The sequence below is a fragment of the Pogona vitticeps genome, chromosome 1, assembly GCF_051106095.1.
Source record: "Pogona vitticeps strain Pit_001003342236 chromosome 1, PviZW2.1, whole genome shotgun sequence".
In the NCBI taxonomy this organism is placed as follows: Eukaryota; Metazoa; Chordata; class Lepidosauria; order Squamata; family Agamidae; genus Pogona; species Pogona vitticeps.
In genome coordinates, this window is record NC_135783.1 from 167645633 (window position 1) to 167673041 (window position 27409).

At 43.8% G+C, this 27409-nt stretch overlaps 1 protein-coding gene across 2 annotated transcripts in view; it reads left to right on the forward strand.

Moving 5' to 3' along the window:
- COL4A1 (collagen type IV alpha 1 chain) overlaps positions 1-27409 on the forward strand; it is a 389221-nt gene that overhangs the window by 339802 nt on the left and 22010 nt on the right. Inside the window, exons 47-50 of one of the 2 annotated variants that reach the window (XM_072992788.2) lie at positions 7815-7913; positions 14302-14514; positions 18908-19085; positions 26815-26929. In XM_072992788.2, the coding sequence (XP_072848889.1) occupies positions 7815-7913; positions 14302-14514; positions 18908-19085; positions 26815-26929 (605 nt within the window). Of the gene's footprint in view, positions 1-5737; positions 5830-7814; positions 7914-14301; positions 14515-18907; positions 19086-26814; positions 26930-27409 lie in introns of those variants that run through there. The other variant, XM_072992838.2, reaches the window with a different exon arrangement.

Here is a 27409-nt window from a genome sequence, read left to right on the forward strand (position 1 = left end):
AGGCTCCAAAGACTTCGGTCTTACCTTTGGCAAACAGCCATGAATCCTCCTACTTTGTCTTCGGAAGCGGCTAGATCTCTTGCCCTTTCAGCCGATAGACTTCCAGCGGGCCAGTCTACCTCTGATTCTACCTCCGTGCTACCAGTTAAGGACACTGCTGAAAGAGCAAAATCGTCTGGTAAGCACAAGTTGCTCTCTTCTCAGAAGTCTCGAGCTCAGGATCCCAGCTCGAAGAAAAAACCTAAACCTGTCCCTAAGAGGCCCAGAAAGGACAAACTTCCCAGAGTGGAGCCCCCTCAGCCTTCTCTGCCTTCCCCTATCCTTGAGGAATCATCCAGCGAAGCCCCTGATTTAGCCTTGGACAGAGACGATGCCCATGATGGTGTACCCCCCACGATGCCGCCCCAAACTCCGAGCATTGGCCTCAATGCCGCTGCGCCACAGTCCAGCCCAGCCTCAGCCCATTCCAACCCTGACTCAGGGCTGGCAGCTGAAAGCTCGGCATCCGATCTGGAGGTTCCCCCTTCACCTCCATGGAAGAGAACGGAGAAACGAAAGCACCTTTCTCCACCGAGGTCAGTCCCATCGCAAGGCGACTTATGCCCTTTTCCAATGGTACCATACCATTTTGACCCCTTCATGTGGCAATTCTGGTACGAGAGGTTTCAGCCTGAGCAGTCTAAATGGCCAAAAATGACGCCGGAACTCCCCCATGCCATTCCCTTTGTGGACCCAAGCCGCCTCTGTGCCACTGCCTTGGCCCCGACAGTTTCGGCTCCGCCCATTCGCCCCCTCGTCCCATCTAAGCGGATGCGAGACAAGGTTCGCGAGGCCCTACCAGTGCGTCCTGCACCCTCGATGCCGGACCCGGTAACATCTCAGGGCCCTTTTGAAGACTTGCCACCCCAAGGGCATCAAGCTCCCCCGATGGAAGGCCATCAGATTACCCTTCGTCTCCAGACTTTTCCTCCTATTCAACTCTCATCTTCCAAATGGCACATGCCCTAAATCTCGACACTGAACAACCCCCGTCTGCTGATGCCGACCCGGTGTTCGATGACATTAATCAGGAGCATCCTGTTCCAAGGACACTTAGGGAAAAACCCCTTCAATCATGCAGATCTCTCGCCGCACCGATGGCCTCTATAGGACCCATGGTGCAGATGCCGAATTCCTCAACAAACATCCAGTGCCTAATTCTATCATCGTCAAGTCTAGTCAGGCTCGAACTCAGGCTAAGTCCAAACCTACCCTTGCCAATAAGGATGGCAGGAAAGTTGACCAAACAAATTGCCAAACAAATTTACTCTCTACAAGCCTTCTTACTCAGAAGCATCAGTTACCAAGCAACTATGAGCGTTTTTCAGCATCATCTTTGGAATCAAGTCCTTCCTTTCATTGAATCATCTCCTGAACCCATGATATCCGACCTCATCTACATCCATTCACAAGCTATTTCTCTCGCCAAGTATCAGAGGATTGCGGCGCAACACTCTGCTGAGGCCGCTTCTAAAACTCTAGTCACCTCTATTTCCATTCGATGCCATGCCTGGCTTAAATCCTCCACAATCTCTGATGACACCAAGTTGAGAATTGAGGATTTGCCTTTTGACAGTGCCGGCCTGTTCAACTCCACAACCGATGACACCATGGAAGACTTCCATAAGAAGCGTAAGACCACACACTCTTATTCTGCCCAGCCGTCTTCTTCCTATCAACGGCCCTTCTACCGTTCGGGCCAATATCATCCTAAACAATACCAAAATCAAAGGTTCCAATCTTATAGACAATATCGCCCCCATCAACCTGACAGGTCCCTAACCTGCCCCTCAACCTCTGATGGCGTCGTACCGACCTCAAACCCTGCCTCGTCAACGCCAATTCTTTCGAAAAGGACAGCGAAAGGGTAAGCAATATTGACAACTACCTATGCCTCCCTTGTCTGATATCCCTCTCTGCCCAGTGAACTGTACCAGACTCACCCCATTTTTCCATCGTTGGTGATCCATTACCTCAGACAAATGGGTTCTATCCATTATAGCTTCTGGCTACCTCATAGAGTTCTCCGAACTACCTCCATTGGGGTTCATCCGATACACTCCTTACTCTTCTGCTTTGTACGATGAGGTTACCAAACTTCTCCAGAAACGTGCTGTTTTTCCTGTCCCTACTTCAGACTCCCTCAGTGGTTTCTACTCAAAATACTTTACTGTTCCTAAGAAAGATGGAGGCCTCCGCCCCATCGTTGATCTTACCCATCTCAACCATTTCATATCTCCCTGCAAATTCCGTATGCTTACACTGGACTCTATTATCCCTTTGCCTTCATAATTATCGACCTGCAGGACGCCTATTTCCACATCTCCATCCACCCGGACCACCAAAAATCCCTCCGGTTTCATTTCAACGGCACTGCCTTCCAATTTTGCGCCCTCCCATTCGGGCTCTCCACCACCCCCCGGACTTTCACCAAGTGTATGGCACCGGTAGCTGCCTTCCTCAGGCTGCAGGGAGTAAACATTTATCCCTACATCGACGACTGGTTGATAGTGGCAACATCATACCACGATGCCATAAAAGCACTGGACGTAACCCTCCACATGCTCCACAGTCTCTGTCTCAAGATCAACCTTGAAAAGTCACACTTGACCCCAAACCAAACGGCCACATTCATAGCCATGGAGGTAGACTCCCTCTGTGCAAGAGCTTTCCTGCCTCTAGACAGGATCAGGAAAATTCATCACGCCCAACACCTCCTGGGACTTACGGTATCGACGACGGCTTTCGTCCAACACGACAGACTCAAAATGTGATCCCTACAGGCATGGTTTCTTTCCCTGTTCGATCCGCTCACAGACCCTCCGTCGGCCCTATTACCAGTGACACGAGAACTGGCCTCCCAGCTCGACTGGTGGACTCGTCCAGACAACCTTCTTATCGGCAGGCTCTTCTCGCCTCTAAGACCTTCCATACAGATCACAACCGACACCAGCCCCACGGGGTGGGGTGCTCATTGCCTCCAGCACACAGTTCACGGACTCTGGTCCAAACAAAAGCTGCCACTTCACATAAACCATCTAGAACTGTTGGCAATCATCAAAGCGTTCCACTCCTTCCTTCCCCTCATTCGAGGATAAGTAGTGCAGTTGGCAACAGACAACACTACTGCACTTTTTTATGTCAATGAGCAAGGGGGTACCCATTCCTCTTCCCTGCTCTACCTAGCGGTCGACCTCTGGGAGTGGTGCTGTTCCCACCATGTTTTCCCTATTGCCGTCCACATTTCCACCGACGACAACACCTTGGCAGAACGGCTCAGTCGGCTACCGACGAGAACACACGAATGGACTCTAAACGATGTCATATTCCAACGGCTGTGCCGGCGATGGGGCACACCCTCAATAGACCTCTTTGCAGCCGATGCCAACAAGAAATGTCCCCGGTTCTGCTCCAGAGCGGGACGGGACAGCAACTCTCTGGGAGACGCGTTCCTGATGGACTGGTCCCAAGATCTCTTATACGTATTTCCCCCTCTGCCTCTCATCCAGCAGGTGATTGTCCGTATCTGACAGGACGGGGCCAACACGATCCTGATAGCCCCTGATAGCTCCGACTTACTCTCTGCCCAGATCTCCTCTCACTCGACCACGGCCTCGTTCTTCACCCAGACGTCGCCTCTCTCAGTCTTGCGGCATGGAGGATACTCCTGATGTGATGCAGGTTCTTCTTCGAGCTCGAAAACCTTCCACTACCCTCCTATACAAAAACAAATGGAAATCTTTCTTGAAGTATACTCAGAACAATCACTTACCTGCTATACCCGTCTCTCTGAAGACTCTGCTCGCTTTTCTCTTCCATCTCTTCAGTTTCGGCCTTTCCCAGTCCACATTAAAGGTCTATCTTTCATCCATTATGGCTCACCAGCCTGATGATTTTCCCTCCTCCAAGTTGTTTTCTCACCCAACTGTCAAGAAGTTCCTCAAAGGGCTCAACAACATTCGCCCTCCTCAACAGCGTATCACCCCCCCAGTGGTCACTGCAGCTGGTTCTTAATGCCTTGATGCGGCCTCCATTCGAGCCCATGGTGTCCATCGACCTCAAATTCCTGACTCTTAAATTGGCCTTCCTTGTTGCAATCACATCAGCCAAACGGGCTAGTGAACTCGCTGCTCTTCAAGCTGATCCTCCCTTTATCCAGTTTCACCCCGATAAAGTGACTTTTTATTTTGATGTTTCCTTTCTCCCGAATGTGGTCTCCGACTTCCACCTCAACCAACCCATCATACTACCCTGCTTCTTCAAGTCTCCTTCGTCGCCCCTAGAACATATGCTCCATAAATAACCTCGATATCAGATGAGCCCTGGCTTTCTACGTCGAAAGGACAAAAACTTTTAGAAAGTCCAATAAACTTTCTATGCTTTCACGGCCCAAACAAAGGGGCCTCAGCTTCCTCTCAATCCATAGCACGTTGGATTGTACAGACTATCTCCCTTGCTTACAACTTGTTGGGGAAATCCCCTCCAGAACATTTGACAGCTCATTCCACCAGGGCACTGTCCACCTCTACTGCCTTTCAGCGTGGCACCAAGGTTCCTGACATCTGTCGTGCCACTGCGTGGTCCACACCATCCACGTTTGTCAAGCACTACCGTCTAGACGTCAGAGCACGCCAAGATGCTGCATTCGCCAGAGCTGTCCTGTCATCTTTCTTACCGTGACGTCCCACCAACCGGTAAGTGCAGCTTGCTAGTCACCCATATGTGTGCATTCACAGAGGCCACGAAAAAGAAAAAGAGGTTACTTATCTGTAACCGTAGTTCTTTGAGTGGTCCTCTGTGAATTCACACAACCCGCCCATCCTTCCCCTCTATCTGTCACGGGTTAATTATGTAATTATTTAATTAATTCTTTCCTTCATACCCGGTGGATAAAATTAATGAACTGGGGAAGATGGTGGGTGGGAGGAGCATATACCTCGTGGAGGATCACACCATAAAATTGTTACTTTTAGCTTTAGAATCTTCCGAGAGAGTCAGCGCAGGCACAGACAATACCCATATGTGTGAATTCACAGAGGACCACTCAAAGAACTATGGTTACAGGTAAGTAACCTCTTTATATATATACTGCATATATATAAAGAAGAACCCTATACCAGATGGGCAGGTGGTGATTTATGAAGGGCAGATCAGAGGCACAGCACGTTGTGGATTTATAACTCAAGGTGCTAAGTGGGAGTTGGGCAGCAGCCAGCTCACTTAGCAAGAAGATGAGTTTTGCTTCTGGTTTGATGGTCCCACTGTCCATAGTTTAACTTGGATATACAAAGTTGTTGTATTAAGGGAGAGTTGGGCTTGGCCGGCCCTCTTGACACAAGACTAGTGGCTACATGGAATAGATGGATTTGGAAGATACGAGCTGATTAAGAGTAGAAGAACAGATATGCCTTGCTGGGTGTTGGGAAAGCTGAAGTTACATAGCTGATTTATGGAAGTTAAACAGGTTATTTCAATCTTTTATAATGTTACAAAGGGTCACTAAAAATATTCAGATTTCCTATACTTCCAGTTTGTTCCAAATTAGCTTCGAAATAGGGGAAATGTACAAATTATGTTGTCCTGTATATTACTATTCATACTACTATGAAACCACAATCTTTTAAATGATATTGAAATAAATACATAGTTACCATATCACATGTGGTATAAATATTGTATCTGTCTTTCATTTTTACAGATATTAGAAGAGTATATACAAAAGGACTAATCATATGAAGACACAGTATAGTAGTTTGTAGTAAACTACAGTAGGATTGCCGTATTTGCAGGATCAGTATCCACTGATTAATTTATCTGCTGTCTGAAAATACTAAATAAAAAACTTCAATACATTTTAATATGTATTTCCAGGTTGTGTTTACTAGAAGGAGCCAGAGACAATGCAATGTACTGTATAGTGTTTGATAAAAAGGTAAAGGTAAAGGTTCCCCTTGACAATTTTTGTCCAGTCGTGTTCGACTCTAGGGAGCGGTGCTCATCCCCGTTTCCAAGCCATTAAGCCAGCGTTTTGTCCGAAGACATTCTTCCGTGGTCACATGGCCAGTGCGACTAGACACGGAACGCTGTTACCTTCCCACCGAGGTGGTCCCTATTTATCTACTTGCATTTGCATGCTTTCGAACCGCTAGGTTGGTGGGAGCTGGGACAAGCGACGGGCACTCACTCCATCGCGTGGATTCGATCTTATGACTGCTGGTCTTCTGACCCTGCAGCACAGGCTTCTGCGGTTTAGCCCGCAGCTCACGTTTTTTAGCATCCACGAGGGGGGATTGGAACTGATCACCTGAGGATACTGTGATCTTATATTATGTAGTTTATTCAAGAAATGTAGAAAATTTAAATTAATGTTAAACCAAAGCAGGTCATATCTCAGTGCCTTTTATACTCTGAAGCAGGAGCGAGCAGCTCTGGCAGATCCAGAGGCAAAATTTCTGCCTGTGGGACCTCCCAAAGACACAAAATTTAATAAAGAAAGAAAGGGGGGAGGGGGAGGGAGGGGTTCATTTTCAGTTCTTAAAATCTATTATTTTGGGGTGTTAATCGCAGCAAGGGAGAGCAATTTAAGATCAGTTTACACTCGTGGAAAAGGCCGTGGTGGCGCTGTGGGCTAAACCGCAGAAGCCTGTGCTGCAGGTTCAGAAGACCAGCAGTCATAAGATCGAATCCACGCGATGGAGTGAGCGCCCGTCGCTTGTCCCAGCTCCCGCCAACCTAGCGGTTCGAAAGCATGCAAATGCAAGTAGATAAATAGGGACCACCTCGGTGGGAAGGTAACAGCGTTCCGTGTCTAGTCGCACTGGCCATGTGACCACAGAAGAATGTCTTCGGACAAAACACTGGCTCTATGGCTTGGAAACGGGGATGAGCACCGCCCCCTGGAGTCGAACACGACTGGACAAAAATTGTCAAGGGGAACCTTTACCTACACTCGTGGAAGTTTTGGAAGCTACCATTCTCTCTCTCACAGACAGGTTTTTGTCAAAAAATGGAAGCAGGCAGGCGAGGATCCATGTACTTCACTCACCCTCACTCCGCAGCTTGAGAGTAAATCCATCAAAGAAAAAGATGAAGTTTGTAGGTTGTGTGAAACCTTTAGAGGATGCACATAATTGAAGCAAACAACAAAATAAGCAGTTTCTCCATTTGGTACAAATCCCCCAAAGAAATGTTAATGGACAAATTAACACATTCATACAAAATTATGCCGTGGATTCTGCTTCCCAGTCTTATCACATAAAAACTCCAAGCACAAATGAAACCACAGACTATAAAGAATGCAGCAACACTGTCAGACACTCTGCCACTGACCATGACAAGGCTTTTAGCACACATCAGACAGAAAATAGCTTGCTCACACTGCCTGCACATGAACCATGGATGGAATGAGCTGCTCCATGCACAGAAACACTTCCATGGAATTATCTCTCCTCACACTAATAAAACAGTCTGCCAGACATAGTCTACCAGCACCCTTCAGTGGTGCAGCACAGAATCTAGTAACCAAGAACCTCTAGAAACCCTTGCATGCACCTTCTTCTAATACATACCATTTTATACCAGATTTATATTGGTGCATCTTAAGATATAGCATGCCAACTGATGTAAGAGAAGCCCAAAATGAAATCTTAATTGGATTAAGGAAGAGTTTATGTATCTTGTGCTTCATGTTCAGATACTGGTTTGCCAAGTGGATACCATCTTATTGCAAATGTCAGTGAGTGCATAAATAAGTTATTGTATTCTCATTTCAACAGGTGTCACAGGACCTGTTGGTTTGACTGGTCCACCTGGTATCCCAGGATTTGACGGAACGCCTGGCCAGAAAGGAGAAACAGGCCCTGTTGGACCCCCAGGTGAGTTCTCTTTTTTTCTATTGATGGGATTAGCTTTCTTAAAATTAAGTATTTTTCATCTGATTTCAAGGGATAACAAAATTTCTTAAGAAGTTCATGGAGTCTGCTTATTGCTTTTCTCAGAAAAAAAATCTGAGCCTTTGGCTTGTGAAACCTACCATTTCTCCTGAGGTTTGAAAATGCCAGGGACGAAGAGTTTTGTTGTCACTACTGGGGGATCAGGAACTAATTAAAAGTACAAGGGAGGGTGAAGGCCCTCACCCCTGTTGATACCACCACCACCATCAAAAAAAAAAAAAACCTTCTCTTTTGTCCCCTGTGAAAAGTCACTCCAGGATCCCTAACTGAATCCATCACTGCAGGAGTGAATGGAGCAGGAGTTTGGGGAAAGGAGATTATTCTTTAATATTATTTTAATAAAATACATTTTCACTGTCTACCACATACATGCAGCCTGAATAATCACAACCCATTCTGCCATTAATGATCAGTCCTGTACTAGATCATCTTTCAAGGTAAAATTCAACCTTTCAAAAAAAAAACTCCAGTTTTTATATGTGGGATATTTTGCTTCTGTATCAACAATTCAGCATGCTGGGAAATGGCCCGACATTGTTGCACAATATTGTGCCTGCACTGCCAGTCAGAAAAAGGATACCAACCAGCCTGCATGTTGACAATACCAATGGCAGCATTCAAAATGGTCTGCACTAGGATCCCCTCTTGTGATCACTACCATTCACAAAGAGATACTAAGAAAGGGAAAATTCCAGAACTTTCCTTTTTTCATCAGCTAACTTTTCTCACCCAAACACAAAGCAATTCTCAGAGCTGTTTTTCAACTTCTCTAGGTTTCCTTAATAAATTAAACATGTCTTTCAGATTAACTGGGTGCACCAAAATAATCTCTGTATAACTGGAAACTATTGGCATGTTAATTCTGTGGTATTTAAATTAATTTGAAGTGCTTCTGCTTTATGCAACATAGTGCACAGCATTCCCAGCAATCTATATAGAGAAAGACTTCTCAAAGACGTTCCCTTCATATGTGAAGTGGAAGAAAAGAGATCAAAGGTTAAAAGAACCTGAGGTTCATTTGTTTAGGAGGGTAGCTGGAGACACCAAAAAGATCCCATAGTGAGTGAATAAACAGTTTATTTATGTAAATAGGAACCACCGCTTGCAAGGGAGTACAATGTTTATAATAGGCACAGAACATTTACCACTTTGTCCCAGATGAAATCCACCAATCATCAGTCTTACAGTTAAGGTGTGATTGCCTTATTAGGAAAGGCTTTTTTCACTCAGCTCTGTTTTGCACACAGCACCACTCTTATGTATCCAGCCCTATTCTTATGCATGCAGCCCTACACACAGTTGACAATAAATAATTGACTTAGCAGTTTCAGCAAAGGCATAGAATATCACTTTAAAATTTCGATAACAATACACTATTCAGTGCTGATGTTATTTTATTCACAACAGTGGAGCAGAACAGATTGAGACTGAGACATAATGTAAAAAGAAAAGTGCATATACCTGTTGCAAAATATGATTTAAAATCATTCTCTGCAGCATGGGTTTTTTTAAAAAAATGTTTAATGGGGATATTTGAATCTTTGGGAGGGAAGTGAAATGGCTTGAATTAGAACATCTAGCTTTACTGGATGGAGAAAATTATATCTACTCATCAACACCTCCTATACATTAATACCAGAATTTTTGGTGTTTGAAACATTGATATCATCTCTGGTTCAAACATAAGAGAAGTAGAAAAGATTAAGTTCAGCTGGAATCATCCTTCAGCAAAAAGGAAGATTATTGATGCTAATGGGAAGAAAGAGGTAAGGTCTCCTTTCTCTGAATACACAAAATCCACGATCTGAAATGTCAAGTCAAAACCATGCCTTTCCATGCACATGTGATAATCAATTCAAGTGCCAGTTCTCACACCATCTGGATGAATAAGCCCTTGTCAATTGGTTTTCCACGAGGTTTCATCACCATCACTTGATTATCATTCATATTTTCTGATATTTACATGGGCTTAAGAGTCATGCAATGCACATTCAACTTTGCTACGAGGGGGTGCTAGTAAGTATTGAGCATTTCCCAGAAGAAATTGAGCTAGGAAGCTGTAACTGCAACACTGTTCTACATATTCCCCCCAGGAATTCAATGCACTTGCGACATCTGTCCAGCAGCTTCTTGCAAATAAAATTCTTCCGACTGCTGGTGTAACCACTCATTTGCAGCATTAGTTGCCTCCAGAACACTCCCAAATCGTTGCCCCTTTAGGTGTTTTTTTAGTTTGGGAAACAGATAATAGTCAGAAGGAGCCAGGTCAGATGAATAGGATGGATGGGGCATCACTTGAAAGCCTAAGGAGGTCAGTTTTGTCATTGTTTCACCTGTAGTGTGTGATGAGGCGTTGTCATGCAACAGGATGACACCTTTGGAGAGCTTTCCTTGATGTTTTTTCTTGATGTTTTGCCTCAACTTCGTCAATAAAGCACAGTAATATTTTGCATTGATGGTTGAACCGTGTTGGAGGTACTCCACCAGCAGAACTCCTTTATCCCCAAAAACTGTTGCCATTTGCTTCTGCACCGACCTTTGCACTGGGAACTTCTTTGGCCTGGGGGAGCCACTGTCCCTCCATTCCTTAGACTGTTCCTTTGTCTCAGGATCATAACAGTAGATCCATGTCTCATCACCAGTTACAAGTTTGCCCAGGAAATCTGACTCATTTCTTGCAAAATGTTCCAAAACAGCCACTGATGACTCCACATGTTTCCTCTTTTGTTCAGTTGTCAAAAGTTTGGGGAACCACTTTGCTGTCAGCTTTCTCATTTCCAAGTCGTTGTGGATAATGGCACCAACTCTCTCACATGATATCTCAGATATATAGCAATACTTTGGGCTGATATTGGGCGGTCAGTTTTAAAATTGACAATCTAGCATTTAACTGTTGCATATGAAGGGCCACTGTCACCCATAGTTTGTGACATTTCATCATGGATCTGCTTTGCACCTTTCCCTTGGAAAAATGGGACACTGAACTTTTCTGGAGGTGCTGCCATGTTCACTTTGGACCTGAACATGAGAGACGTTAAAATCATAGGTAGTTGATTTTTGCACCATTGTATACAGACAAATTGGCCAATACACCCTGCAATTTATAGCTTCCTAGCTCAACTTTTTCTGGGAAGGGCTCAATACTTCTCAGCCATTGTATTATCAGTAAAAATTGAAATCTGCCTTACAAATGTAAAAATATCCTTTTGACCAATAAGAATTCTTTCCTGTCCAATCTCAAGCACCTCTGTTTCCTATGCTTCATAATTAACAGTTTAATAGTAACCAGTAAGGTGATTTCTGTATGATAAACATGAAATCTGGCCAGCATTCTCAACTTGAACCCTGTCATGTATGCTTGAAATAGTTTCACACCAAGAAGTGAAGCACAATCCTCTACATATTTATTCAAATTTAGGGCTAAGTTCATTCAGTGATTTTTAAAGATTGCATTCTTTTTAAATACATTTTATTAGTTTTTCACTCTATCTACATTCTGTTTGTGCTTATCAAACATCATGTTACATGATTTGCTTACAATTATTTTTTTTTACATCTCAGTGTCTTCCCAGTTGTCCCCCCAAATTTCAGACATCTTTCAAACCATTCATGTACGTATTTTAGTATATAATATTGGCTACTATCATAATACAGTGGTGCCTTGCATTACAACGTTAATTTGTTCCAGCGAAATCGCTGTAGAATGAAAATGTCATAAAGCGAAAATAAAAAAGCCATTGAAATGCATTAAAACCTGGTTAATGCGTTCCAATCGACTAAGAATTCACTGTCCAGCGAAGATCCTCCATAGGGGCGGCCATTTTCGGGTGCCTGTGCAGTGAAAAATGGCTCCTAAACACAGCGGGGAGCCATTTTGACCACCTGGTGGCCATTTTGAAAACCCGAAACAGGGAACCGATCATTGCGCAGTGAAATCCCCCCATTCAAAACACTGTTTTGTGATCGCAAAAACCTTCTCGTAATGCGGATTCATCGTTAAACGGAGGACCCGTCTTGCGAGGCACCACTGTATTACTTTCATAGTGTACAATATTATCAAGATTTTCTAAGAACATACTTAATAAAAGTAGTTCTAGATCCATGGCTCAACCTTATATCTAGTTTACCTAAAAAGAAAACCCACCATATTACGTCTTTACCCTGGTTAGTGATCTCTTATTTCAATTTAATTCTCCTTTTTAATATAAAGGAAATGCTCCTTTTCAATTCCCGTAGATATATAGATGCTTTTCAACATTAAGGGCCCCCTTCCTATTTTTCCCTTTTTCATATTTCTAAGTAATTTCTTGTATCTCTTTTTTCACTTTTTGTTTCTGTCTCTCTAAGCATTCTGTCATCTTTCACTTAACTGGGGCTTATTTTGGGGGTAGGGCTTATATTACGAGCATCCTGAAAAATCATAGTAGGGCTTATTTTCAGGTTAGGTCTTATTTTCGGGGAAACAGAGTATATGCCTTATCTCCTGCAGCACTAGCTTAGGCACTCTGTGGCTCTCCCTAGTTCTTCTTGCAAAATAGCTTGCTTAAGCAAGGTGTGACAAATTGCAGGAGCTGCACAACTCTTCCTTACCCTTTTCTATGGCATCTACTAAGGACTGTGAATCAAATCCCTTATAGATCCCAGGGAAAAAGAGGAGGCAGGGAGTGTGTAGCCTTTGCAACAATGGGGAAAGGAAGTGACTGGGACCCACTGCATATCTCAAGGAGGAGGAAGGTGAAGGGATCCTGCAGCCCTTGCTTAGGCACTTTATGGCTAATTTATTTGCACAACAGATTGTAAAAAACATGCTATTTAGGTTAGCACAAGAAAGTTATCTCTCAAAGGCAGAAAAGGGGGGTTAACATTACATAGAAAACACCCTAATAAAATATCATTAAAAGGTTTGCAAAATGTGATACAGCTAACAAAGGCTGCAATTCTCTAGCCACTTACTCAGTGGGCTTTTCTTCTGAGTAAACAAACAAAAGGCCAGGCTTTACTGTGCTGAGTTTGGCTGAATGGCATATATGAATATAACATATGATTTGCTGAACAAATGGTAAGGAAAAGTTTGCTTCACTTTGGTAGTTGGAAGCCTCTAATAATGGCTTTTAGCCTGACTGATTCATGTCTCAATCTCACTTGGAAGAGTTTCCTGGTAATATTTGGAAACTTTATTACCTGGACTATATCTTCCAGAATCCACTCAGCAGCACTTGCTCTTCCACGATTCTTCACAAGGGAGGGTAGCAGGAAGAGCAGCAAGGTGAGTGCAGCCACTACTAAGATGCACTCCCACCTCCCCCACAAAATTACAGCCTCATCATTTTCTTCATGGACTGACAGGAGCCTTGGAGAGCAAAGGAGTCAGGCAGTCACTGGTCACTTAGGCACTCCCTTGCTCAACAATTGTTGGCAAGGGAAGACAGTAGGAAGAGCACTAAGGTGAGTGTAGCCCCCATTAAGAAGTACTCCTCCCCCCACCTCCACCCAACACAACTACAACCTTGGAATTTTCCTACAGCGATTAATAGGAGCTACAGAGTCCAAAGGAGGAGGCAAGATCAGAGCGGGTGCAAGTGGCTTGAATTGGCTAGGTTGGTGCTGGTGTGTGGTGGTCACGATCCCCTTTCCTATTTCCTTACCATCAGAGCCAAAGGAAGGTGGCAGATGTGTGACTGGCTCAGCCTTCAGAAAGCAAGCATGAAGAAACAATCTTTCTGAACATTTCAGTGCACATGCTCAGAGTTATTATTTCTCTTTATTAAAAGTGTCCTCCTCCAGGGCAGCTATTTAAGCCCCCTACAGAATTAATTCACTCAGAATCAACAAAAGAGGGCAGGATATGTATTAATGTATTTTTAAAAAAGCATGTAATTCTTAATTTGTTTGAACAGCTCCTGGTCTGCTGGAGTTGTAGGTTGCTTGTTTCTGCATGGAGGTAAAAGTGTTATTTTTTAAAGAAATTGTAACTTGGTAACTAATGATGTAACCTCCCCAAATCTTGCCTAGAACAGGAGCAGACTGTCTGCTGCCACTGTACCAAATTTGTGCTGATCTGAAGTCCAGTTTTTGTGTTAGAATTTTTTGTTTGGACTACCACCCTTTTTCAGGTTACCTAGCAGACCGCCATTTTGTTTAACTGCACAAAAATAATGACTAGGATTTTGCCCAGTCATGATAGAGACCTTTTAAAAGACAAATCTGGAGAAGAATGTTTCTCTGGTGACAATTTAAAACTACATGTCGCAAAAAAGCAATAGTATGTAATATGACTCACTTTTTAAAAAATGCCATTTCTATCTTACAGGTCCTAGAGGCTTTCCAGGTCCACCTGGTCCTGAAGGTTTGCCGGGGTCAATGGGTCCACCAGGTAGTCCCTCGGTAGCTCATGGTTTCCTTGTGACCAGGCACAGCCAGACCACTGATGAGCCATCATGTCCTTCTGGGACAAGACTAATGTTCTATGGATATTCTTTGCTTTATATACAAGGAAATGAACGGGCCCATGGCCAGGACTTGGGTAAGAGAATCCAGAACAAATCTATTCAAACATGTATATCTGGAATGTCTGTTCAAACGTGTATGTCTTTCTAGGCAAAGCTGTAACTAGGGAGGCAAATGACTGGGGCTTTGAAACAGAATGCTAGAATTTAGACATCAGAAAAATCTGCCACTGGAAGGGCATGTTGACATTTATCCCCCTTGCACACTCCAGTGGTCAAACATTTCCTTATAGTCAAAATCTTTGGGTAGTGAACAGAGTGTCAAGGACTCTCAAAAAGTAAACAAAATTTCCACACCCATCCTAGCATGTATAGATTTTTGAATGAATTTTTTTTCTTAATTTTTTAAATTAAAGTTTTGTAGAATGGAGTGTCGGCTGATTCTTTGGCTATTGGGGGCCACAATTGGGCTTTTGGGGGTTGTATGTAACCCATGAGCCAGATATTGGCCACTCTACTTCTAGAAGAATAACTTTATTATAATCAGCTTGTAAAAATCAAGTAAAAATGGTAGCATGAGGGAGCTTGGATTAGCCTTCTTCCCAACTGGGAATGTGTAGGGAGGGGGGTGACTGAAGAAAGCAGAGAGAAAAGCAGCTTCAGAGAGACCCAGTCTCCTTCCAGCCCCATTTCAGGGTCCTGCACCTTTCTCAGAAGTAAAGTGTGTTGTTCCAAAGGTCCAGAATTTGAATTTCTTTTGAACTTGTGTGGGTGTGTTTTGAAAAATCAAATTGGTGTCAGCATTTTAGAAGGATTTCTCTCCTTCAGACCTCCACGCATCCTTCCTTTTCTCTGGAGAAAAAGCTTATTTTTAATAGGGCTTGAGAGTTGGGTTTGGGAAATTGGTATCAAAGACGGGTTCAAGCCCAAAGACTTGGGCCATGGATAAAACCTGAGGACACATGAGATTCCAGAATTGGAAGGGCAGGAGAACACACTAAAGCTCATTGTGGAGTGGTTTTCTGAACTCCTTTCTGTTTTAAAAATTACTCCAGTTTATATTTTGAGATTCCATGGGACAACCACTCCTAAAGCAGAATCTCCAGCAAAACCAAGATATATAATTATGAGATTTGCCACATCTACTATGAGGGGAAAAATACTACAACATTTAGGGAGAAATTCAAGGATAGAATACAAAGGAATTCCATTACTGATAGTGCAAAATATTAGCCCATGTTGTTTAGTCGTTTAGTCGTGTCCGACTTCATGACCCAATGGACCAGAGCACGCCAGGCCCTCCTGTCTTCCACTGCCTCCCGGAGTTGGGTCAAATTCATATTGGTAGCTTCAATGACACTGTCCAACCATCTCATCCTCCGTCGTCCCCTTCTCTTCTTGCCTTTACACTTTCCCAACATTGGGCTTTTCCAGAGAATCGAGTCTTCTCATGAGATGGCCAAAGTATTGGAGCCTCAGCTTCAGGCTGTGTCCTTCCAGTGATCACTCAGAGTTGGTTTCCTGCAAAATGGATAGGTTTGTTCTCCTTGCAGTCCAGGACTCTCAAGAGTCTCCTCCAGCACAATTCAAAGGCATCAATTCTTCGGCTGTCAGACTTCTTTATGGTCCAACTCTCACTTCCATACATCACTAAAGGAAAAACCATAGCTTTGCTTATGTGGACTTTTGCTGGCAAGGTGATGTCTCTGCTTTTTAAGATGCTGTAGAGGTTTGTCATCACTTTCCTCCCAAGAAGCAGCCGCCCTTTAATTTTGTGGCTGCTATCTCCATCTGCAGTGATCATGGAGTCCAAGAAGGAAAACTGTGTCACTGCCTCCATTTCTTCCCCTTCTATTTACCAGGTGATGGGACCAGTGGCCATGATCTTTGGTTTTTTTTTTTATGTTGAGCTTCAGACCATTTTTTATGCTCTCCTCTTTCACCCTCATTAAGAGGTTCTTTAATTCCTTCTCACTTTCTGCCATCAGAGAGGTATCATCTGCATATCTGAGGTTGTTGATATTTGTTCCGGCAATCTTAATTCTGTCTTGCGATTTCTCCAATCCAGCCTTTCACATGATGTATTGTGCATATAAGTTAAATAAACAGGGATACAATATACAGCCTTGTCATACTCCTTTCCCAATTTTGAACCAGTTGTTTCATATCCAGTTCTAACTGCTGCTTCCTGTCCCACGTATAGATTTCTCAGGAGATGGATAAGGTGATCAGGCATTCCTATTTCTTTAAGAACTTGCCATAGTTTGTTGTGGTCCACACAGTCAAAGGCTTTTGCCTAGTCAATGAAGCAGGAGTAGATGTTTTTCTGGAACTCTCTAGCTTTCTCCATAATCCAGCGCATGTTAGCAATTTGGTCTCTAGTTCGTCTGCTCCTTCAGAATCCAGCTTGTACTTCTGGGAGTTCTCAGTCCACATACTGCTGAAGCCTATCTTGGAGGATTTTGAGCATAATCTTGCTAGCATGTGAAATAAGTGCAATTGTACGGCAGTTGGAGCATTCTTTGGCACTGCCCTTCTTTGGGATTGGGATGTAGACTGATCTTCCAATCCTCTGGCAACTGCTGAGTTTTCCAAATTTCCGGACATATTGAGTGTAGCACCTTAACAGCATCATCTTGTCCTAACTGGAATTTGGGAGAAGAGTTCTCCTACAAGTTAGGTGAGGCTTGCTGCCTAACTGGTGTAATTGGCCCAAAGTTTATCCTGTGGCTATCATTTTTTATTCATACCTTCCCTCCACTACAGGCAGTTGTAGCAGGCGATTTCTGCCCCTTAAAGCCGTCTTCCTCAGCTTTATATAAGGATTTTGGGTGAGCATCATAGAAGATAAGGGTAGCAAACAGGGGAGTCACCTGGGGAAGCTCATCTGAGACTGCTTTGGAAACAAGATAGGTGAATCTGTCTGTTCCCAGACATCAGTGGGGGGTAAGTTTGCCACAATCAGTTCTCCCTAAAGAGAGAATGATCATGGAGTCACTGTGGGCACAAAACTACCACCTTTATTGCCTGAGATAGGTTCTTTAGACCTCAGACATGCGTAGTACAAGCCCCATGGACAAGCCTAATCTTAAAAGTAACTTTTGCTTCCTTCCAAAGCAATACTGATTATGTGCTTCCTTAGAATGCACAACAGCCTTGCCCGGTAGGATCTCTCAATTTACAGTAGCAACTTAGTTACCTTCTCAAATCCACACTGGATTTAGATGTAAGCTCTGCTGTTTCAAGAGACCAAGAGAAAATAGTTTCATTAGAATACAGTTATGGCTTTAAAGGATAAGCTTATTTAATCATCTGTTACAATTATTAAATAAGTCTATTTTTTCTAAGTAAAATAATAAACAGCCAAGGCTAGGGTAAGTAGTCATTTTTCTCTCTCTACATGTTAACACACAGAGAAGCTGGGCTATTTCTTTCCCCCCTTCTCCTTCAAACAAAAACAAACCTCTCTCCTTGAACATTCCACACACCAACAAACAAACATCAATCACATACACACACCCTCCATTTCTACATGTTTTGGACCACCTTCTTCATGACTTCAAGTAAGATCAAGTAAGATTAAGTGGATGCAACACAGTTCACCACCCAGATTTCACATGAGGAAGATCCCAAGTCCAAGTGCCTTATCTTACGCTCTGTTTGGTCTTCTCTGGGCCTCCTTGGCCTTGCTCCTTATCTTCATGCTTGGCAGCATAATTCTAACAGTCTCATGAGAATGTTTCATTGCTTTTTAAACTCATACAGAACGTAACAGTCCCAGTTTCCTCCTAATTCCTCACAAAGTGCTCAATATATTTTTCCAACAAGGCAGTCATTTTACCTCATATTGCAAAACATAGAGGGAGCAGAAGAAAGGTCTCTCAGGAAGCATGTAAGTAGGAGCCTTGGTGGTCCTTCAGACCTCCTCCGGTGCTTTCTCAAAAGATTTATTAACTAATAACCCACCTATTTAGTGGCAAGAATAAAAATAAAGTAGCAAAATAATAATAAATTATGGGTGCTTGAGGGCAGGGTAATGTTTGTCTATCACTGATCTTATACAGTGCAGAAATCCTGTACCATCACATTAAACTGGACACGAATTAAGAGGTACAAAACTTTCCCTTCCATACACTTTCCCTTCCTCTGATAACTGGCCAAAATCCTGTTGTGTTTTTAAGGACAATCACACTAGCAGGTTTTGCTTGTTGGTTATTGTACACCTGATCACACAGCTGTGCTATGAAAAGAGGACTGACTATGTAACAAAAAGCCTGGAAAACATTTTCATCATCATTTGCACAATAGCTTGTACTTGAACATGCAAGTTACTAAAATTCTGGCTTCTGTATTTGCTTTTAAGCCTTTTTGTACATCATTTTTCTAGCCTTATACTATATAAGGTTCAGTACCTGTAGCATTACATAGAAAGAATTAAGATCAACATTTTATATTTGCTCTTTCTTTCAGGTACAGCAGGAAGCTGCCTACGTAAATTCAGCACAATGCCTTTCCTGTTCTGTAACATTAACAATGTCTGTAATTTTGCCTCAAGGAATGATTATTCTTACTGGTTGTCTACTCCTGAGCCAATGCCAATGAGCATGGCTCCCGTTACAGGAGATAACATAAAGTCTTTCATTAGTAGGTGAGTACTCACTGCTTGATGGTTCCTATATGAAAAATTAGAATTGCACTTCTCAGACTAATGTGTGAATCAGAAACTATCCACCAGATTCCTCATTTTCTCAAATGTTGCAACATTTGATTCTCTCCCATTCTGAGAAAACACACATTTGAATATATATTTTAAGGGTATTTTAATTGTAGATTAATGTAGATGTGAAACACAGATAAGAGCTTTTCTGTAAATAACATCAAATGAACAGATACAACTAGCCTTACTAAGTATCCAGTAGAGTGATCACTAAAATTCACATGTTAAATACAGATCAATTAGGTGGAGGGGGGGGGAAAGGACCTGTCCTGCTCTTTTTTCCAAGTCTCTACTAGTGGCATTCCAGAAAACTGAAGTGTGTGCTTATTTTGCTGTTCCTTTAGCGGTGACTCCTGACTTCCCAGACCATCCATACACATAGAATCAAGGCTTGTTACTTCTGTACAGATTCATACAAAGTGTAGTTGCGCCACCCAGCGGGGGGAGGTGGGAGGTGTTGAAGCACATTTCCTTCAGCCAGGACACTCCCTGTTGACTCTGTCAGATCACTCCCTCCATCCCCTCCCCTCAGGGAGTTAGTTGCCAACTCATGTCTCTCCAGACTGGCCCTTCCTTAAAATTTTTTTGCTGCTCATGTTAAGTCAAAACCGACTTATAGTAACTCTAATACAGTAAAGTAAGTGAGACATTTAAGGAGCCATTTTACCGGTTCCACACCACCAGTGAGCCTCCATGAATGGGGATTGGAACCCAGGCCTCTTGAGTCTTAGTCTGCCATTCTGTCCACACTGGGTGTCTTTGCATCTTACAAAAATTGTTAACGCCTTCGAAACACTTTACCTTTTGGATAGGGGAAAGCTGAGGAACTGGCTTGCTGTCTCACTTGGTTGCTTAGCTTCTGGACTTCTTGATTACGATTGCTTGGCTCTTTGAACCCCAGTCTTTGCTTTTGTGCACAACTAAAAGGTAGAAAAGGAGCCATCCTACAACTCACTCAATTGGCTGCTTGGAAAACTTTACTTTCTTCTTCGTGGCCTCTGTGAATACACACATATGGGTTTAGTCTGCGCCTGCGCTGACATTCTCGGAGCATTCCAGAGCTAAAAGTAACAATTTTATGGTATGATCCCCCATGAGGCACAAGCTCCTCCCACCCAAGATTCCCCTCAGTTCCTTTTTTCCGCCATGCTGTAAAGTTCTACAGAGCATAGAGCTATTTCCACAGGGGTTTTTCCCCTTAGCTTATTGATCAATTCCCTCTAAATTGGATTCTTTCCCTTCTCAATTATCTAATCTATGATCCCCCGTGAGTTGTTTTCTTCTTTGCTTCCAGCTACTTGGCTTACCCCCCTCCCCCCCCCCACACTTCAACTGTTTGCTTCTTTCTCCTTTCCCGCCTTTTTCGGCCTACTCATTTTGACTCTCAGGCACATTAATGATTTTCTGCCTGAGTAAGCTACATCTTACCCAGATAGGTGCAGGCCGCAGTAGGGAACCCGACCATACCAAGGAGTCCTTAAAATCTAAGTCTACATCGACAGAGGAATCCTCGCCAGAGGCTAGCAAATTTGCCTCTGAGGAGATGACGTGCCAGCTCTACCTGCACAGACTTCGGATCGCCTGATAGCCTCTCTGCTCCAACTGGCCATTCAGTGACTGCGCTACCATCCAGTCCGGCCATGGCCCTTTTAGCCCTACATGAGGGCGGGCATTTGACGTTCCTGAGTTGGAGCTTAAGTCTCTCTATCTCATGAGGAGAGGAGAGTGAAAAGGAGGCATGTCTCACCACACCCTCTCTCTGAGCAACCATGAGAGAGACTGGTGAATCATCGATGGATGATTGTTTCAAGGGGCTTGTTCATACAACTGATTTGACCCCGCAGGAGTTAGGGCTCTGTCGCCCTGTCCCTTGGAGAAGAAGGGCCTCCTGTTGCCCCGGTCACCTTCCCTGACTGTCAGTGGTTCCTCCTGACATGGGAAGCGCCTCTGTGTGTGAGTGCTGCACACCAACCCTCCTTCGTGCGCCTGCTCATGTAGCTGCGACTTCTGGAGGGAACTGCACGCCAAGGCTGCAGATGTGCCTGAGACATAAGGTAAGGCCTGGGTTTCCCTTTGGGGATACAATGGTCCCCTTCAGCTCCTGCTGCTAGCCCTGCATGTCAGTGCTTTGCCTGTCTGGGGTAAAGCCCTTGGGTGTTTGGTTTATTGGGCCTGATTTATCAGAGGCCTTGTTCACGTGGCTGCTATTTCCAAAACCAAGTGCCGAGGCGAAAGCTTTCTGGCAGCATTTGAAAGCCCTAGTTTGCCTCTGGAAGGGGGGGCTGCAACTCCCACCACTAGCCCTGCTAGTCGGTGATATTCCTGCCTGGGGTAGCACCTGCAGGTGGCTGTTAATTTCGCACAAAACAGCCCTCTTTATCAATGGGCTGGCTCACAAAGTAGCCTGCAGCCCTGTCTCAGGTGCCAGTGCCCGCATAGGCTCATAGGGAAAGGACTCACAAGGGTCCACCCGAGAACCCTGCCGCTGTCAGGTAAGTCTGGAGAATTTTCCTCAGGTAGGTCCTGACACACTGACAAGGTTGCGTAAGACCAGTCCCTTTTGTTTGGGATAGGAGCGATGAGCTCTTGGCCACCATCCCCATCCCGCTCTACCTGGTATCGTTCTGACCCATGGGCTATGGAGTGCTTTATGCCTCCACTTAGGCTTCACAGGTGTAGTGCTCCCTCGAACTCGGTAGCACAATGTTCGCAGCTTTGACCGAACCTGCTGTTAATCCATTCGGCCTTCGCCGTTCTATGACTGTTGAGCCTGTGCTTGGTCAAGCTTGTGCTAGGTCAGTCTTCTCCCCTGTTCATCAGGAGGGTTTTCCTTATTCAGGATTGGGACTTATATGAGACACGGGGGGGGGGGTGGAAGAGTTTCCAACCAATCTTCCTATACCCCTCTTGGTTGTTGCAGATGGTCGCACTCTTTTACTGTTAACAGATGAGGAGTTCTTTAATTGGCGTTGTTACTTGTTTTGGGGTGCCATGTAGCCATTTACTCCTCTGCCATGAGGGATTATCATCACCACTTATGGAGTTTGGTGGTGCCAACCCTGTGGGTAGCTCCTGTGCACCCTTACAATTCAGGCCTCCCACATCACTAGGAGGCACTGTTGCAGGTGCATCATGAGTGCACTGCTGCTCAATATGCCTGAAAACCAGTGTCTAAGCAACTGACAGGTTAGGACCTGCCATTTGTTGGTGTATGGCTTTTTAGCCAGAAAAAAGAAGTTGTTATTCTTTATAACCTGCTCAGGCTCTAGAAGGTGACACAGTCATTGCGCTGTAACATCTGCAAGAGCCTGAAGATGTTCCCATCCGCCTACAGCATTCCGGGAACATTAAAAGCCTCAACCCCAAAGTTACCAGCCGCCGCCCCTAGACATGTGGGAGGCAGTGCCTTGACCGGCAGAACTGCAGGTAGGGCTGCAAAACTGAGCGGTCTTTTTACTTCTCTGTTGTTGACTAATCAATCTGTTTGACTCATTTCTATTATAGCTACCAGCTTTGCCACGATCTTCGATTTATGTTGAATCCATTAGGATCGACCTCAACATGGAGAAGATTTTTGTTCTTGTTTTTTCTCTACCATATCTACACTTCGGCAGGAAAAGATGCTTTCCAAATTCCAATCCATCTCGTGTCGAGGCCCATTATGATCGAGCACGACCGGTCCCGGCTTCGAATTGACTATCTGCCAATTCTGGGCATAAGCTCGGATCTCACTCCTTGAACGAATCTCCATCCAATATGATGTGATCCATTATCATCCTCTGTCACCTTCAGTGTGCTTCTTTTCATTTGCACAGGTCACTTCTTGGTTCACCGCATCCCGTCGATTGGGAATGTAGGAACCGCCTTTTCCAGACCCGGCCATCACTTAGCTGAGCACTTACACTTCAATCACTTCTGCTCCATGTGGCCAACTATCAATCACGATAGGCGCCTACCTAGAGCAATTATGGTCTAAGATTCTACCTCACTTGGAATCCATTAAAACAGGTTAGAAATTCTCACTCTGAGACCATGACTCTAGCAAAGCAACACAGGATTGCTGCTAGACACGCAAAGAGCTTCAGCTGCTGTCGCATCCTTAGTATCTATAGAAGGCTCGCCAAGTCAGGATCCACTGGCTCATCAAGAAGGCAAAGGACAGAATTGAATGTCTTCCATTACATGGTACCAGTCTCTTCAGTCTTAGACTGGTGACACTAGAAAATTTTTTTACACAGAATAGGAAAACAGCTAAATTATATACGGGCCAACAGCCCTTTCGTCCTTCTTTCGGTTCTACCCATAGTCCATTCAACTATATCTGGAGTTTCAGCCTCCCAGACATTTTGGTTCATAAAAAATGTCACCACATCTCTCAAGGTTACATTATATAATTGTCTTTGTTCCTCTTTGAGTAACGTTAGACTTACTCTTTTGTCTATATCCTCCAGGAAGAGACCTCTGCCTCCTGAACAAACATGCCATATTCCAAGTTCCTACATCTGGCTTATGCAGTGGCTTCTACTTCTGTGCTATTATATACATAGAAAGGACAGAGGCATCCGTCCCGTCCTTGGTCTCAGAAATCTTTTCATGTGTATTCTACCGTAGGTTTCAGATTCCACCCTCAACACTATTATCTAATCAGTAATTCCTAAGGTTTCACTACCATTTGATTTTTCAACATCTGCAAGGTCTTTCAGATGGTACAGGGCATCAGTTTGATAATAACCTTTCCCTGCAAAATATGGACATCTACCTATACTGGTACTATGGCGTATATTTTTCTTTTAAAAAAAATACTAGCAAACATCTCCCCAGATTTATGACCTCTACGGCTTCAGTGCTAAAGCAATACAGACTCAGCCTCGAACCACTCCAATAGTGGTATCTTTTGCTGTTTGACGAAGTAGAGGATCCCTAATCCAAGTAACTGCAAGTTCGGTTCTGTCACCGTTGGGAAGTACCGACCTTCGATGTATTCACTGGGGTCCGTACGCCGATTACAGGTTTTATTGCTCCTGTGCAGGTGCGGATGGAAACACTGTCGGGGACATTTTCATATGGCAGTGGACAGGGAATCTGCCATAACTCTTCCCTCCGATACCTTTTATTCCATGGATTTTCCATCACCATAATTCCTAATCAAACATGATCCAAATACCTCTTTGATGACCAAGGTAGTTCTAGTTCGCCTGTCTCAGATCGATATAGACAGGCACATGTGAGTTCCCTCTGGTGACTTACCTCCTATCTTTGGAGGGAAGGATGGTCTACCATCCGCATCTATTGGCCATGAACTTGCCAACCTGGAAAATACTACCACTTTGGCATCAGTGCTCGATCGAGCTCGAAAACCATAAACTCGATGTCGATTTGTAAATAAATGAAATCTTTATTAAATATAATGAAACAAAGAACTACCTTAACAACTTTCTTTGAAACTGTTGCCTACTTGGCTTTCTATTTATGCTTTAAAATGTTATATATCTGCTACTGCTGCCCATTAACCAGATGATTCTGGTACGTAGGACTTTTGTCTCATTCTAGGGTCAAACATCTTTTCACAGGACTCAGTACCACCTGTCCTCCATGTAAACGCATTGTTCCTCAATGGTCTATAGATCATTCTAAATTCACTCATGTGCCTGCCATTCGAGCCCATTTTCTCTTCAAATGCGAAATTACTTACTTTGAACAGCCTTCCTAGTGGCTGTCATATCTGCCAAGGGAACATGGGAAATAGCTGGATTGTGATTCGATCCACCTTTTATTCAATTTTCCTGATAAAGTGACTTCCTACCTTAATGTCTCATTTTTGACCTATTCGACTAGTTTTCATGTTTATCTGTGCTTCATCTTACCATCATTCTTCAGATCACCATCATCTCCTCTAGAGCACATGCTCCACAATAATTATGTAAGACGCTCACTAGCATTTTGTCTGGACACTGCCAGAGCTTCTAAACAGATGACAGGCTCTTTTTATGCTTTCATTCTTTTAATTTCGAAAGTCCAGTTTCATCCTATCCATCTCTAGATCGATGGTCCACACTGTATCTATGCCTTACCAGTGGTCAGACGAGTCACCGTCTAATCAGCTTTAGCCTCGCTCCATGGAGTGCTGTCTACCTTGGCTGCATCCAGAGTAGAATCGAGATTCTTGACATTACCGTGCAGCAATATGATCCATGCCATCTACCTTTGTGGGGCACTACTGGCTACGTGTAGGTACACGCAGTAACACTGGATTTGGCAGAAATGTGTTGGCATCCTTCCTACCATGACGTCCCACCTGCCAATAAGTAAGCTTGCCAGTCACCCATATGTGTGTATTCACAGAGGCCACGAAGAAGAAAGAAAGGTTACTTACCTGTAACCATGGTTCTTCGAGTGGACCTCTGTGAATTCACACTACCCGCCCATCCTCCCCTCTGTCCGTCACGGGTATCTTATTGTTGTATAACTCTCGTGCCCGGCGGACAAATTGCAGGAACTGAGGGGAATCTTGGGTGGGAGGAGCTTGTGCCTCATGGGGGATCATACCATAAAATTGTTACTTTTAGCTCTGGAATGCTCCGAGAATGTCAGCGCAGGCGCAGACTAAACCTCACAGAGGTCCACTCAAAGAACCATGTTTACAGGTAAGTAACCTTTCTTTTTTCCTCCTCCTCCACTCAACTCTGTGTGTGTGTGTGAGTGTTTTGCTGTGCCCTGTTGCTCTGCTGAGAAGGGCAGGGAAAGCAACAGCAACTGCCAGTCTCTCTGTATTTCACAAGCCATGCAAGAAGAAGGGGGAGGGGTCTGGTGACAGGTTCTCCCTTCCCTCCCCATGGATTTCTCCCCCCCCAGTTGCAACTGTCATAATTTGGAGCATGTCAGTATGTGAGCATGCAGAGTCAGGAAGAACAGAGTTTGTGTTTCTCTATGTGTAAATCTTCTGGAGGGTCCATTTACTTCTGAATTTGCAACTACACTGTTTGTGGTTTGCTTGTATTTTTTTCTTTTCTTCCTCCTATGTTTCCTCTGCAGCTAATGTGTCCTCATGAGAGTCCACAGGGAAGGGAAGAGACATAACCTTGTGGCACTCATATGCCCCCATGTGCATCTTTTTCTTCTTTGGGATCACAGTGTCCATCCCTTGTTTTCTCTCCAATGTTGAGCAAATGTGATGACACATTTTCCACTACTCTTTTTCATTAAGAACCAGAAGAGCTACAGCACATGGAACTAGTTTAGGCATTGTTTTGATTCCAAAAGCAAAATAGTGACTATTCTAACCTTTCCTCAGTGCTGGGCTGCCTACTCTAGACCCCATGCAGGTCTTAAATTGTAAATCTCCCACTTGCATCTTCCTGCACTCCTTTTCTAAACAGTATAGGATCTGTTAACTTGTTTGCTGTTCCCAAATGTTAGAACTGCAGCTGTCAGATCATTCCTGGACCACTTTTTCCACGTATTCTGTTAAATGCTGTAAGCCGCCCAGAGACCTTTGGGTAGTTTATATGCCGCCCATATATATCATTATTTCTCATTATATTTCAAGTGACTGCTGCTTCATCCTAGGCAGCACTAGAATTGTCTTCACCAAAGATGAGAAGGATGTTCATGGTGTTTCATACTGTGCAATTTCTGCAGCTTTTATGTCATTTGTTTTCAGGTGTGCTGTATGTGAAGCTCCTGCCATGGTGATTGCAGTTCACAGTCAAACCATTCAAATTCCACCGTGTCCAGAGAGCTGGAGATCCCTGTGGATAGGCTATTCCTTTGTGATGGTAAGTACAACTTTTATTTGGACAGGACATGCTCACACACTAATATGCCATTTGTGTCACACCTAGATTTCATTTAAAGAGATCAATCACTTAGTTTATCTATGACCAAATTTCTCAACTGCAGCTTTTAAAAAATTTAGTTTTCAAGGAGTACTTGATTCCTCATTACAAAATTATTTATGTATTAAGGACTTCTTCCTTATAGTGAAGGAATGGAACAGAATCCAGGTTCCTGAGTTATACAGAATTTGGCTGTGCTTCCAATTTTGCAGGTTATTTCATTAGAAGGAGTTTCAGAAATCACGTAAGAAGGAGGTAGTAATTGTGTAAATCATGTACTGTAAAACGTACTGTAAAATTTTATTTTCTCTAGAAAGCGATTATAATTCATCTGTGGTTGTGGGGGAGAGTTACAATCTGATTATCATCATAATAATTAAGTCAATCAAGTCAATTCTGACTTTGGCAACCATTCCCAGT